This window comes from Sinocyclocheilus rhinocerous, unplaced genomic scaffold (assembly GCF_001515625.1).
Source record: "Sinocyclocheilus rhinocerous isolate Xijiao unplaced genomic scaffold, SAMN03320098_v1.1 scaffold450, whole genome shotgun sequence".
NCBI lineage: Eukaryota > Metazoa > Chordata > Actinopteri > Cypriniformes > Cyprinidae > Sinocyclocheilus > Sinocyclocheilus rhinocerous.
The window spans coordinates 692,509-706,769 of record NW_015653457.1 but is presented as its reverse complement, the minus strand read 5'-3'; the positions used below and the strand labels follow the sequence as shown (position 1 = coordinate 706,769).

Genomic DNA, 14,261 nt, shown 5'->3' with positions numbered 1-14,261 from the left:
CAACCATCTTAACGTCCCAGGGGCAACTCCCATGGCTATGGTAGAGTTGGGACTTAGTGCTCGCCGTTGTTTTCTGGCATGCACTCCCCTCAGCATGGTGGCGTGGGTATACCGTTCCCCATAGCAACTCCTAGAGGACGCAGTTCGAAGTTCCCTTGAAAAGGAACGTCTCCGGTTACATATGTAACCATGGTTCCCTGAGTAGGGAACAAGACACTGCGTCCTCTAGGTTTCCTGCCATGCTTCAGACGCAAGCTTCAGACAAAGAAGTGAATGATGTGTGCTCCCGGCGCCTATTTATACTATAGTCACACGGTAGTCACAAGGTAGTCACACGGTAGTGACGTCATGGCTGTCGCCGGCCAACGAGTTGGTGTTTTTTCAATGTATGCTTCAGACACGGGTCACGACGAGGCGTTCCCCATAGCGGAAGAAGAGGATGATGTGTTCTCCCGGCATCTATTTATACTATAGTCGCACCGGTAGTGACGTCATGGTTGTCGCCAGCCAATGTGTTGTTGGTGTTTTTTCAATGTATGCTTCAGACACGGGTCACGACGAGGCGTTCCCCATAGCGACCCCTAGAGGACGCAGTGTCTCGTTCCCTACTCAGGGAACCATGGTTACATACGTAACCTGAGATGTTTTCCTGGTGGCCCCACTCTGGAGGAATCAGACGTAGTTCCCCGAGTTGATTCAGCTGCTATTGGCAGCCCATTGGCTGATACCATTGAGGACAAACCTCCTCTCTCAAGCAAGATTTGGCATCCCTGGCTCGAGCTGTGTTTGGCCCCTCGACGAGAACCTTTACAGCTCCCCGCAAGTGTAACTAATACCATTTTGGAAGCTAGAGCCCATGTACGAGACACCACTATGCCCTTAAATGGTCAGTCTTTTCTGACTGGTGTGCAGCACAGAACAGAGACCCGTCCACTTGTGACGTGTCATTTGTGTTAACCTTTAAGCAAGAGCTGCTGGATAAGGGGCACTCCCCTTAAGTGTATGTGGCAGCCATCGCGGCGAATCATGCTCTTGTGGCTGGCCAGTCAGTCAGCAAGAACGACCTTGTCGTTAAGTTTCTGAGGGGAGCTCGGAGATTGAATCCTCCTCGTCCTCATACTGTGCCGAACTGGGACTTATTTATAGTCCTCAGGGCCCTATGGGGCCCTCCTTTCGGGCCGCTCCAGTCAGCCGACTTACGGCCCCTGTCGCTTAAAGGGATAGTTCACCCAAAAAGGAAAATTCTGTCATTAATTACTCACCCTCATGTCGTTCTAAACCCGTAAGACCTCCGTTCATCTTCGGAACACAAATTAAGATATTTTTGATGAATTCTGAGAGCTCTCTGACCCTCCTATAGACAGCAATGTGATTACCACGATCAAGGTCCTGAAACGTAGCAAGGAGATCTGTAAAATAATCCATGTGACATCTGGATGCATTTACAATGCAAAATTACAATAGCATAAATAATGTTATGAGCTTGGTGTTTTAAATCTTATTTTGTTTGTTTATTTTTTTGTTTTTTAATATACAATATACCCTGGTGCCATTTTGGAGAATATCCACTGAACGTAAACAGCGTATGCTATTCTGTGTCAGCTGCGTCACGCGGATATGTTGTTTTCGTTCAAATCAAAGCGTAAACAACGTAGAAAACGTATCCGCCTGACACAGAATAGCATACGCTGTTTACGTTCAGTGGATATTCTCCAAAATGGCACCAGGGTATATTGTATATTAAAAAACAAAAAAATAAACAAACAAAATAAGATTTAAAACACCAAGCTCATAACATTATTTATGCTATTGTAATTTTGCATTGTAAATGCATCCATGCTACATTTCAGCTTCATTAAACTGTTTGTGTAAATGCAACTAAATGCCACTTCAGCTGCTTCGGTTTCTTCTGCAGTGGAAAGATTGGTTTTGTTAATACTGATTTCATTTGATTGGTAACAGCCAATAGTGTCTTATTATATTAAGTGAAATTATTAATAAAATGTAAGAATTTAATATGAAAGCTGACACATGCATTTAATAAGGTTAGGGAAAAAAAGCCCTTTAAATAGGCAAAAAAAAAAAAAAAAAGACCTGAAAAAAATTCAATACATTTTAGTATGAAGTAACTTTAGTCAAATAAAACGTAATTTCCCAATAACAAAATTGTGGCCAGTGAAAATGCTGAGTGGCTAGTCATTTTGGAAAACCACTAACCACAGTGGTTTGTGAGTAAAAAAGTTAATGTCAAGCTCTGCTAGCAATGTGCTAAAACATGTTAGCAACTTGCTTAAACATTTTAACAATGTGCCAGAACATGTTAACAATTTATTGACCGAGTAAAATCTTCAAAATTTCAATTTTGAGAGCACGCCCTTCACATAAACAACTGAAAAACAACACTGGTGGACACAAGCACTTTCTGTGTGCATGGCCGCTGCAGTAGTTGAATTTTCTCAGTCACCTCTCAAAATGTAGCCTTTTCTTTCAGTTGTTTGTAGGTGAATATTTACTTCAGCACCATTTGTTCTCTGAGTTCTGCGATCTTGAATATCTGAAAAATATATTGGGCCTGCTGCACATGTTTATCTGCCTCTCAGTCTTCAGATCCTTTTCTGAAACTTTCCACTCCCTTCCCTTCCCATCTATACTCTCCTACTTTCTGTCTCTTGTGAATCACCATTGACAGTATCCTCATATAACCAGTATAAGAAATTGAAGAAGTTGAAGAAAGTCCTTACATGACAGTTTGTACTTTGCCTATTTCAGTTCATTTTGCATCATTTTTTTTTCACATTTTATGTTGCTGCCTTTTGTTAAACTGCTTTATTTTTATTTTATTTTTCACATTAGCCAACACTCCATTCCATACAGCATAATGACAAAGCAAAAAAACAGATATAAGTATGAATACTTTCTCAAGGCATTCATATATATATATATGCATATGCATATGTTACATTAGGTTGGGTCAGTAACCTTTTTTTTTCCAGATGCGTTAATTTATTTAATTGGGGAAAAAAAAGAAAAAAAAATAGTAATAATTTCTGAATTAATTTTAATACCATTCTTAATACCATATTTTTAGGGGCCATAAAGACAAAAATGTCAGGGATATACAGCTGTCCTTCAAAAAAATCTTCATTAAAATAATTAAATTACCAGGTATTTTGGAATAACCTGATTGTTATTATTATTATTATTATTATTATTATTATTATTCATTATTAGTGATGCAGAAAAAAACCTTCATGACTGTACATGTGTCAAGATTAATTAGTCATGTAATAATTAATGATATGTATAAATAATAATAATAATAATAATTTACCTTAAATGTATAGTTTATTTTGTTATATTTAAATATATTTAAGAACATACAATACATGTGTTCACTCTGTTACATTTATAGACACATTTTATTGTAATTTTGATTTTATTTCATATGAACTAAGTCCTATCATTGTCCTATATTCCACAGCAGTCAATTCTGATATTTAATCTCTTTGAGATATCACAACCTTTCAAGTGTATCATAACCATTAATTCAGGACGTGTTGGGTCTTAATTTTGCTCATTCTTGTTCCTTGTGTTATGTTTTGTCTGTTCATTTATGTCCCTTCACATTTAGCCAGAACTCTACTACCTTCTCCGGTGACCCCGCGATTGTTGTAATGAGCTTGGAAAGGTCATGACTTTTAGGATTATTCATATAGGTCTGAAACTGAGAAGGATCTGGAGCGCCAGAGGGATTTATGCCCAACCGTTTCAGACAAGCGCCCACATAAGCGTCCTCTATGTTAAAAGGCTTTATGGCTTCAGAAGCCTCAACTATTTTGGGGGGAAGATCATTGGAGAAAACATATGCCATTCCAAGCACATACGTGGGGTATTTCGGTTCGGGGTACAGCTCCTTTGGAACATACCATTTTGAGTTTTTGTTTCTGATGACATTCTGGTTCCACATCAAATGGCCTGTAATGTAGTTCTGTCTGGGTGTGTTGGGTGCCAATAGGAGGGTCATCAGGTTCTCCAGGCCTATGTACATGTCAGAATCAACCTTCATACTAAAATTCGCTTGAGGGCAACGAGTGGCCAACCAGTCCATGATCACCATTGTCTTTATGGTCAGGTTGAAGTAGGAGTCCACAAAGTTGCTCTGTACTAAATCTCTGTGTTGTCGGCTCTCTTCCTCCAGCTGCTGTTGAGCTTCAGGTCCTCCAGTCAAACCCACCAAGAACAGAGTCAGCACTGCTTTTCCCTGGACTGAGCTTTCATTCCCCCATGTGCTCCGGATGGCATTACGAGCATCTACCTGTTGAGGGGCCACAGGGACCATCAAGACCAGGAACGGATTCTGACTACATTTATCAGGTTCGTCCAGAATGAAATGATAATTGCTTGGATGTGCTACATATTGGTGAACTGATATGTGTTCTGTTCTAATGGATGCACTGGGTTTTTCCACTGTGGTAGTTGTTTGAATAGTTTGTTGATTATTTAAAAAATTCCAGAATTTTTTTTTGCCAGACAAGCCCTCAGACACCACATTATATAGCTTAGTTTGATTTGCAGTGTTAAACCAGGTGAGAGAGTGCGTGACTGGCATGAGAGAGAAATCATAAACATAAGCAATAATAAACACTAATAATGTCAATGTGACCAGCACAACAAATCCTGGTTTAACGTGACCCATAAAAACTCTCCCTTCAGCCAAATAGCACCTGAGAAAAAAAAGAAACAGAAAGGTTAAAAGACTAAATAATCTGACTTAGGCTTGTTTTTGCCTTAATGAGGATAATATATATACAGTTTTATGCAAAAGTTTAGGCACCCCTGATAATTATCATAATTTCAAATAATAATCTGCTAGGCTTTAGGAAACAGAAACAAGGAAATATGAATCATAACAAAAACAGACACGTGCAAAAATTTGGGCACCCCAATGGAATAATAACATAAATATTTAGCAGAGCCCCCTATTGCGGAAATAACAGCCTGTAGACACTTCTTATAGCCACTGATAAATCACTGAATTCTGAAGGCAGGTGTTTTGGACTATTCTTCCTTGCAGAACGTCTGCCAGCTTGATGGCTGCTGAGCAATATACAGCCTGCTTCTAATCAATCCATAGATTTTCAATGATATTTAATTCTGGGGACTGGGATGGCCATTCTAGAACATTGTCTCTGTGTCTGTGCATGAATTCCTTGGAAGATTTGGAACAATGCTTTAGGTCATTGTCCTGCTGAAACAACCAACACCGTCGTAACTTCAACCTCTTGACTGATTCTTGAACATTATTCTTAAAGGGGGGGTACAATGCTGTTTCATGCATTCAGAGTTGTTTACACTGTTAAAGAGTTGGATTCTCATGCTAAGCATGGACAACGTTTCAAAAAACTATTTGGATGTATGACACAGTACTTCTGTGCCAAAAATCTTACTTCTGGGTTCGTACAAGTTTCGGAGCGTTTTTTTCGATCGTGGCTCTTCATGACGTAGACGAGGGTGGAACTCCTTATATGGGCATTTCTCCCGGAAGAGTGCACCCACGCATGCATCGACCAGAGCGAGAGCGAGATCGCGCCCATCAACGCGCTTCATCCGGCGGCAGCACTGCACGGGACTTGCTCGGGAAGAATGTCTCCAAAGAAGTGTGTTTTTGGTTGTAGGGGGAAAGATAACTTTGTTCAGCTTCCTAAAGAACCCAGCGTTATGTAAACAGTGGATACAGTTTGTTTTTCCGGGGCAGCAACGGAGTTTCACAAGTGTGTTTGTTGATGAACGTTTTATAAATAAGGCCCAGTTCGACGTTGGATTTGCGCATCGTTTGATATTGAAAGATGGAGCGGTCCCAGCTATAAAAGATCTTGGTCATGATTCAGAACTGCAGACGGTAAGTGAAACGGCATCAAATGTCTGTTTTGTTGGCATTCGGCACCCAAGTGCTCGTCACTCTTTAGCTCCGCCCACGGCGCGCCTCCAGGAGCTCGGCTTTTTCCGGAGAGAATCGTAAAGCTGTATCTTTCTTTTATAAATATGATAAAACTAAATACTTTTTGGAGATATGAAGGATGCAGTACTACTCTATAGGTACTCAAGATTAACATGAGATTGGGTGAAACTGTGTGTGTTATGCCCCCTTTAAAAAACTGCTGGTACTGGGTGGAATCCAAGCAACCCTCAATTCTGACAAGGTTTCCAGTAACTGTGCTTGCCACACAGCCCCATAGTATGATGGACCCTTCACTAAATTGAACAGTAGGGAGCAGGTTCTTCTATTCCACCATGCAAACCGCTTCTGGTTGTGACCAGATAACTCTATCTTAGTTTCATCTGTCCACAGCACATTAGCCCAAAATAATTCTGGCTTGTCCAGATGAGCCTTTGCATTCCTCAAACGACTCAGCTTGTTGGCAGTACACAGAAAAGTGTTTTTCCGCATCACCCTTCCATTGAGTTGTCCCTTGTGCAAAGTGCACTGGACTGTGGAACAATGTACAATTACATTATCAGCAGTCAGATGCTCTTGGATCTCTTAGGAGGTGATCTGTTGTTTGTCTGTGACAATTCTAACCATTCTTTGCTGTTGCCTTTCGGATATTTTTCTCAGCCTACCACATCTTTCCTTGACAATGACTGTTTCTGTGGCCTTCAATTTTCTAACTATATTTCTGACTGTGGAGGCAGAGACCTTAAACCTTTGTGAAATTTTTTATCCTTCTCCTAATTCAGATTGATGAATTATCCTAGTTTTTACGTAATTAGGGAGTTCTTTTGAGGTTCCCATGTTGCTTCTTTCCAGTAGAGAATCAAGGAGAAGCACAACTAGTAATTAACTTCCTTAAATATAATTTTCCATGATGGGTTGCACCTGAATTTGCAGTGTTAAGGTTCACTGAGCCAATCAAATCAATATTGTGTTGTAATTAATCAGCAATAAGTGACTACATGTATGAAAATCAATACAATTGAAAGGGTGCCCAAACACATTCAACTTTATTTCATACAACTCAATACTGCTACACTTTTCTGTCTGAAAAAACATCACATTATGCAGCTTTCTTTAGAAAATGAATGGCATATCACTACAATCTTTTCTTATAAAGAAGTCATTATTATGACTTCGACTTAGAGGGGTGCCCAAACTTTTGCATAAAAGTGTGTGTGTGTATGTGTGTGTGTGTGTATATATATATATATATATATAGGGAAGCAAGAGCAAGGAAAGGAAATAAGAAAAAAATAGTAGTATAATAAAAATGGATGAATGATTATATGGTTAAATGATTATAAATGAATAAAAAAGCAAAGATGTATATGATGTTACGTGTTATGCAGTTCCTCTTTTCCTATGAAAAAAAGTTAACATTTAGCAGATAAGCAATAACAGTTAAGAAATATTACCTATGTAAACTCCTTTAGGAGTAGTGATTTGGGAAATTTAAGGACCATTTGGCAGAGAGACAAATTGATCCAGAGAAATGGTCCAGCATTTTGGTGGGGTGTGGTAAATATATAAAAGAAGCAAGGGGAAAGTTCACTCAATATAAGATCCTTCACAGATACTACCACACTCCTGTAAGACTTTACAGGATGAAACTGATGAAGGACAATTTGTGCTGGAAATGCCAGTTGGAAACTGGTACCTTTTTACATTGTATCTGGGAGTGTAGCCTAGTTAAACCATTCTGGAAACAAGTTACAGATGTCATAAGTTGCTGGTATGGCTCCACAATATCTCTAACACCTCAACTGTGTTTATTAGGTGACAAGTCTCAATTTCCAAATGTTTCTAAGCGTGTACTTTCTGTTATAATGGTATGTATTACAATGGCTAGTAGGATTATTCTGAGACACTGGAAGATTGGGTGAGTGCAATGATAGAAATTGCTTCTTACGAATCTATGCTTAATAGAGTAAATGGTGTGAAAGAGGATGGGTTGTCTCCTTGGGAAGAGTTCTGGACATATATTACAGTAACAACTCAGAATGAATAGATTAACACTTGGTGATATGTCTTGTATTGTACTTTCTCAAATGTTCCAACTATGCATGTAGAAATCTGTAACCCTGTATTATTATTATTGTTATTATTATCATTGTGATGTTGTACTCTTGTTACCCATTCACCTTCCATAAAGCAATAAAAACTTGAACAAAATCAGTAATTCAGAGTCCAAACAAAATCAGTACGTGTTCAAGTGTCCTGTCACTGTATTGCAGTGAATTCTGTAAAGTCAGCATGGCATGATCATATGTGCATGAGCAGTGTTGGGGTATTGCATTACAAGTAACACAAGTTACGTAATCAGATTACTTTTTTCAAGTAACTAGTAAAGTAACACATTAGTTTTAAATTTACAACAAATATCTGAGATACTTTTTCAAATAAGTAACGCAAGTTACTTTAGCCCCTTTTACACTTAGTGTTAAATTACATAAAATTGCCATAAAAATGGCCTTCTGTGTGAACGCAAACACTTCCCGGGAACGATCCCAGGAAGGGGACTTAGTAACATTGTAATCAGTCCCTGAACGAGCCCTGTGTGAACAAAAGCCAGGGCCAATGCCATAAAGGGGGTGTCATTTTGATGACGCACGTTATCGTGCGACTCTTTTAGCGGGTGTTTTGAAGGCAGATCAACGTTCACAACGAAAAAATAGAATGAAGCAGAGATCAGGGAACTCCTCACTATCCGCGCTGAAGCTGAGATCGTTCACCAGCTTAGTGGAAGTGTCACATTACACGTCACATGTCCTAATGTCACTTGTCTTGACGGGATGTGTGTGAACGCACACTCAGATTCCAGAAATCACTGGAAGTGTGAATGAACCAAAATAATATTAATAATTACAAATGTTACCTTGGCATCTGACTTAAAATAAGTTAAGGCACCTAAATTCCTCCATAAAATGTGCTGCACACATCTGAATATTTGGGTTGAACTGTTCTGGAACAGTGTTGTAAATACAACTTGATTTCTAGTCGTGTCCTCTTTTGGAAGACCAAACAAAGTAGTTTCGCTTTCACAACGAAACACACAGCGCCTTCACAACATGGCGGCAGCAACAATAACAGCAACAGTGACAGGACAGTTGAACACGTACTGATTTTGTTTGGACTCTGAATTACTGATTTTTTTTAGGTAATATTTCTTAACTGATATTGCTTAACTGCTAAATGTGAACTTTTTTCATAGGAAAAGAGGAACTGCATAACATGTAACATCATATAAATCTTTTATCATTTACATCTTCGTTTTTTATTAACTTATAATAATTGATCATTTAACCATATAATCATTGATCCCTTTTTATTATACTAACATTACTTTTTCTGATTTCCTTTCCTTGCTCTTTCTTCCTTGCTTTTATGATTGTGTGGTTTCAAGGGATGTTTGTCTTCACGAGTAACAGATAAAACGATCGTCTTCATTTCAAGGTTTTTAATGTCATACGACGATTAAAATATCATATACAATTGTTAATATCATTTGGGGTATCAAACAATACTTGGTGTTAATGGGATCTTGTAAACGGACTGGATTTAACATTCCTGACACTGAAGACTTGATCTAACATTTTTGGTCAGTAAGATATTGACACGATCCAATACTATAAAATAAAAACAGCCTAAAAACAGCGTATGAAAATACAACCCTTACTATATGGGTCTTCATATGAAAATTACAGTTTAAACAGGAAATAAAAAAGCAGGGGTGAACGTACCTCTTCTGTATGCATTCAGTTGCCATTACCACATGTTTGACTGCTTATCTAAAGGAACCAATGAAAGCAGATATGTCAGTTGTTTTGCCCTACAATACCTGAGTTTCATTGTTCCTTCTTATAATCATTAAACCAGGGGTGGGGCTAAAACATAAAAAGTACTAGGAAAAAGGAAAAGAAAGAGCCACAAGAGGAAGACATTCTAGTTGTCCTCTGTATAAATATATCTCGAATATGTATTGGCAGCTCACAAAAACTAAGCGAAGATATTAAAATGTTAGAATATGCCTAATAATGGCGGTATCCACCATTGAGGTTTTCTGAAATAGCTGCAACTTTATTGCATGATATTGCATAACGTCAAGATAAGTGCCTTTCTTATGAGCTGCCTAATAAGTCTAAAAGCTCTCGTAAATGTCAAAATGTTTGAGGTGAGTTAAGTAAGCAAACTTCCTATTCACATTGGTTTCTGACTGCAGTTTCCTCCTCAAGGCTTCAGCTGACGACCATAATTTATGAAACAAGATGTAAATATTAGAGTGGGTGTAATATATTGTGCTAGGAGTTGGATTTGGGGAGATGAACGACAGACACGTACTCTGCAAGCTGACTTGTTTACTCCGAACTCACGCTCTAAACAGGCCACACACGTACATACAATGGGGGCGTAGTTTTACGTAAATGTCACTCAGATCATCTATTACACTCCTTCCTTACAACAATAACAGCTTAGAAACAAACTTTTTTTTTTTTTCATTTTAGTGCAACAGGAAAACCCAATGGCTTCCAAACATTTTGATGACAGTATTACAAAATATTATAACTATTTCTTTAACTTCAAGCATTAGCAAAGAACACCTATAATACTGTAACTTATAAATACAGCCTTTATGGAGCAGTACGAATCCTCTGAGGATATCTGCGAACAGTTTCCACAGCAGGTGTTGCACACCCTGGAACTTGTGCTGTCAGGTTCTCTGTGTTTTCAGGGCTCTTAGGCTCAATGATTGGCATGGAACAGTCACCAACGGTAGGAAAGTTCAACGGTCCTCTGTTATCATCAGTGACACTTGAATTCAGGATCTCTAACACACCAGGCATGGGAGATCTTCTGCAGCATTTCGTGGCAACATATGGTCCACATGCACAGTGCGCCTTCTCTGACCCTCCTGCACGACATAACTTACAGGACCCTTTCGCTTGATCACCGTTGCACTCAACCATTTCTCCTGCCCTCCTCTGAAATTTCGGACTCGTACTGGTTCTTCCTCCACAAAGGACCTTAGGATTCGTCTTCCTCGGTCATGTTGTTTCTTTTGTTCCTGCTGTTTTTCTTGAACTGACTTTGCTAGATCAGGCTTCAAAAGTGAAAAAGTGTGTTCGGATGTGACGTTTTAGAAACAGCTCTGCTGGTGTTTTTCCTGTTAAAGGTATGAGGTGTACTCCGATACATTATCAAGAAATTTGCCAATTTGTGCTTGAGTGAAAGCATCTGCTTACCCTGTTTTTCGCAAACATTTTTCAGAAGTGAGTTTTTAAGTATCTGAACAGATCTTTCTGCAGCACCATTTGAGGCCGGATGATAGGCAGGGACTCGTGTATGTTTTATTCCATTTCCCTTCAGGAAATCAGTGAACTCAGTGGACACGAGCTGTGGCCCATTATCGGAGACCACCTCCTCTGGTATCCCATAAGCTGCAAACAATCCTCGGAGTGCATCAATGGTGAGTGAGGAGATGATTGATGACATTGGCACAACCTCTAACCATTTTGAATGGTTGTCGATCACTACTAGGAAGAACTGCTTGTCTTTTTCTGCAAAACCAATGTGGATCCTCTGCCATGGCCTCTCAGGCCATCTCCACGGATGAAGAGGCGCCCCGGCAGGTGACTTTTGAACTGCCAGACAGCAGCCTACAGCTGCGCACTCTCTCTTCAATGCAGCCATCTAATCCTGGCCACCACAGGTAGCTACGAGCGAGGGCCTTCATACGGCAGATTCTTGGGTGCTCATGGTGTAGCTTGTATCTTTCCGTGTTGCTTGGGCTATGTCCCTTGCAGACACTGGAAGATCATCCAACTGGGAAAAGTAGAACACACTTCCTTCTTCCCCAGTACAATCTTTAACCACTGTTGGCAGTCTGGACATTGCGTCAGCGTTCATGTGGTCAGCTGATTTCCGATACTCAATGTCATAATTATAAGCCATCAGCACTAATGCCCATCGCTGCATTCGAAGAGCTGCCAAAGTTGGTATTGCTGCCTTTGGTCCGAGAATCGCCAGCAGAGGCTTGTGGTCAGTTATGAGTGTGAATTTCCATCGGTAAATATATTTATGGAACTTCCTTACCCCATAGATGATGGACAGGGCTTGTCGTTCTATTTAAGCATACTTTTTCTCGGTTTCCGTCAGCGTGCAAGATGCGAACGCTATGGGGCGCTCCTCTCCATTGTCCATAATATGCGAGATCACAGCGCCTACCCCATAAGGTGAGGCATCGCAGGCTAATTTCAGGGGTCGGTTACATCATAATGCACCAGCACTGTGCAACAGCTGTTTCGCCTCCTCAAAAGCCATATCACAAGCAGCAGTCCAGCTCCACGGTTGCTTCTGTTTAAGCAGATTATGTAAAGGCTGAAGCCGACTGGAGAGATTTTGCCAGAAACGTCCAAAATAATTCAGGAGGCACAAAAAAGACCGTAGCTCAGTGACATTGTTTGGTTTTGGGGCGTTTACAATCGCTGCTACCTTTTTGTCAGTAGGGTGAAGTCCTTCTTTGCCCCAAATACTCAACACTGCTTTGCATGAACTGACACTTGGAAAGTTTTACTCTGAGGCCATACCTCTCCAGTCTGGTAAGCACTTCATCCAGTTTCCTGATATTGCCCTCTTTTGAGCTGGCAGTGACAAGGATGTCATCAAGGAAACAGATGACATGATCTAGCCCTTGAAGGATTTGATCCATGACGGCCTGGAAAATAGAAGGAGCACTGGCCACTCCATAACTCAGACGATGGTACTTGTACAAGCCACGGTGAGTATTTATGGTGAGGTATTTCTCAGAGTGCTGGTCCAGTTTTAATTGCTGATAAGCATGCGCCAAGTCCAGTTTACTAAACAATGTTCCACCTGCCATCTTAGCGAACAAATCCTCTGTGTTGGGTAGCTGATATGTTTCCTCCTCCAGATTCTGGTTTATAGTGACTTTATAGTCACCACAAATGCGGATGGACATATCACTTTTAGGCACAACTACGATTGGCACTGCCCAGTCACTTCTGTCAATTTTGGATACTATGCCTGCTTTTTCCAGTCTATCCAGTTCCTTTTCCACCGCTTCACGTAATGCATAAGGAACAGGTCTAGCGTTCTGAAAGATTGGTGGTGCATCAGGACGGACTCGGATAGTTGCTTTAAAATCTTTAATTGCGCTCGGTTTGTCAGAAAATACCTCTGTGTGTCGTCTCAACACTGCTTTTACTGCTGGGTCAGAGGCCACTTCAGCTTTCTCCACATTGAAAATGTTTGGCCAATCTAACTGAATTTTCTCCAGCTAGTTCCGGCCCAGCAGGGCTGTTCTTTCCCCTTTGACAATGACCAATGGCAGTGTCACATTTTGCTTTTCATACTGCACTGGCACATCTACGGATCCCAGCAATGGAATTCTCTCACCTGAATATGTAATTAGCTGCATGCTGGTTTTGCTTAACAGTAAGTGTGACAGGAACTCCTTGTATGACTGTTCTGACATCAGCGACACAGCTGCCCCCGTGTCAAGCTGCATGTCCATGCACTTCCCATCCAATTTCACATTCACCACAATTCCTTTCTTTCCATCTGAGGTTGTGTATATTGTATATACACCAAATAACTCTGATTCATCCTCTTTTCCTTCATTACAACTCTCTGTTTCCACATACTGTGTCTGTCCGGCTGTTCTTTTATTTCTACAGGCTCTTGCAATGTGTCCGATTTTGTTACACCCATGACACTTCTCATTCTTGAACCTGCAGTCTCTAGCAGAATGTTTCCCAGCACATCTGTAACATTTATTGCTTTCTTCTGGTCTCTGTTCCCTCTTCTGGTATTTTCCTTTTTCAGAATCATCTCTCCCCTTAAACTTCCCTTTTCCTCTCCTATGAAAAAGTTTTGCTTCATTCACAGCATTCACTGACTGTAAATCCCTTGTCTTACCTGCAATTTCCAACGTATTTCTCGAGGCCAGCTCCATGGATGACGCAATTTCGCAAGCCTGGTGGAACGTCAGATCCTTTTGACTCAACAATTTGCGTTGCATCGACTCTGAATTGAGTCCACTCACAAATCTGTCTCTGAGCGCGCATCACTCAAATACTGTCCAAATTCACAGCTCACTGATAGCTGCTTCAAAGCCACGATGTAATCCGCCACGTATTCACCCTCTTTTGGTTGCGTTTCTGAAACTTAAAAAGCTCCGCGATAATTAATGGTTGCGGTGTGTAATGCGCTAGCAACGCTGCTTTTAGTTCGTTGTCATTCGCCAGCA

At 40.3% G+C, this 14,261-nt stretch overlaps 1 protein-coding gene and 1 pseudogene across 1 annotated transcript; both read right to left on the bottom strand.

Moving 5' to 3' along the window:
- Window positions 1-3,607: 3,607 nt before the first annotated feature.
- On the bottom strand, window positions 3,608-10,959 carry LOC107715704 (beta-1,3-galactosyltransferase 2-like). The gene is made up of 2 exons (XM_016521876.1): window positions 10,688-10,959; window positions 3,608-4,442 (listed from the first exon to the last, which is right to left on the bottom strand). The coding sequence occupies exons 1-2, from the start codon at window positions 10,957-10,959 to the stop codon at window positions 3,608-3,610; spliced, it is 1,107 nt and encodes a 368-aa protein (XP_016377362.1).
- A 1,303-nt stretch (window positions 10,960-12,262) lies between these two features.
- Window positions 12,263-14,033, bottom strand: LOC107715703 (uncharacterized protein K02A2.6-like; annotated as a pseudogene).
- Window positions 14,034-14,261: the final 228 nt, after the last annotated feature.

Coding starts and splice junctions, on each gene's coding strand:
- LOC107715704 (XM_016521876.1), bottom strand. CDS start 10,959: ATGGTTGAGTGCAACGGTGATCAAGCGAAAGGGTCCTGTAAGTTATGT. Junction 4,443..10,687: donor CTGACAGCACAAGTTCCAGG/GTGTGCAACACC, acceptor TGCATCCATTAG/AACAGAACACATATCAGTTC.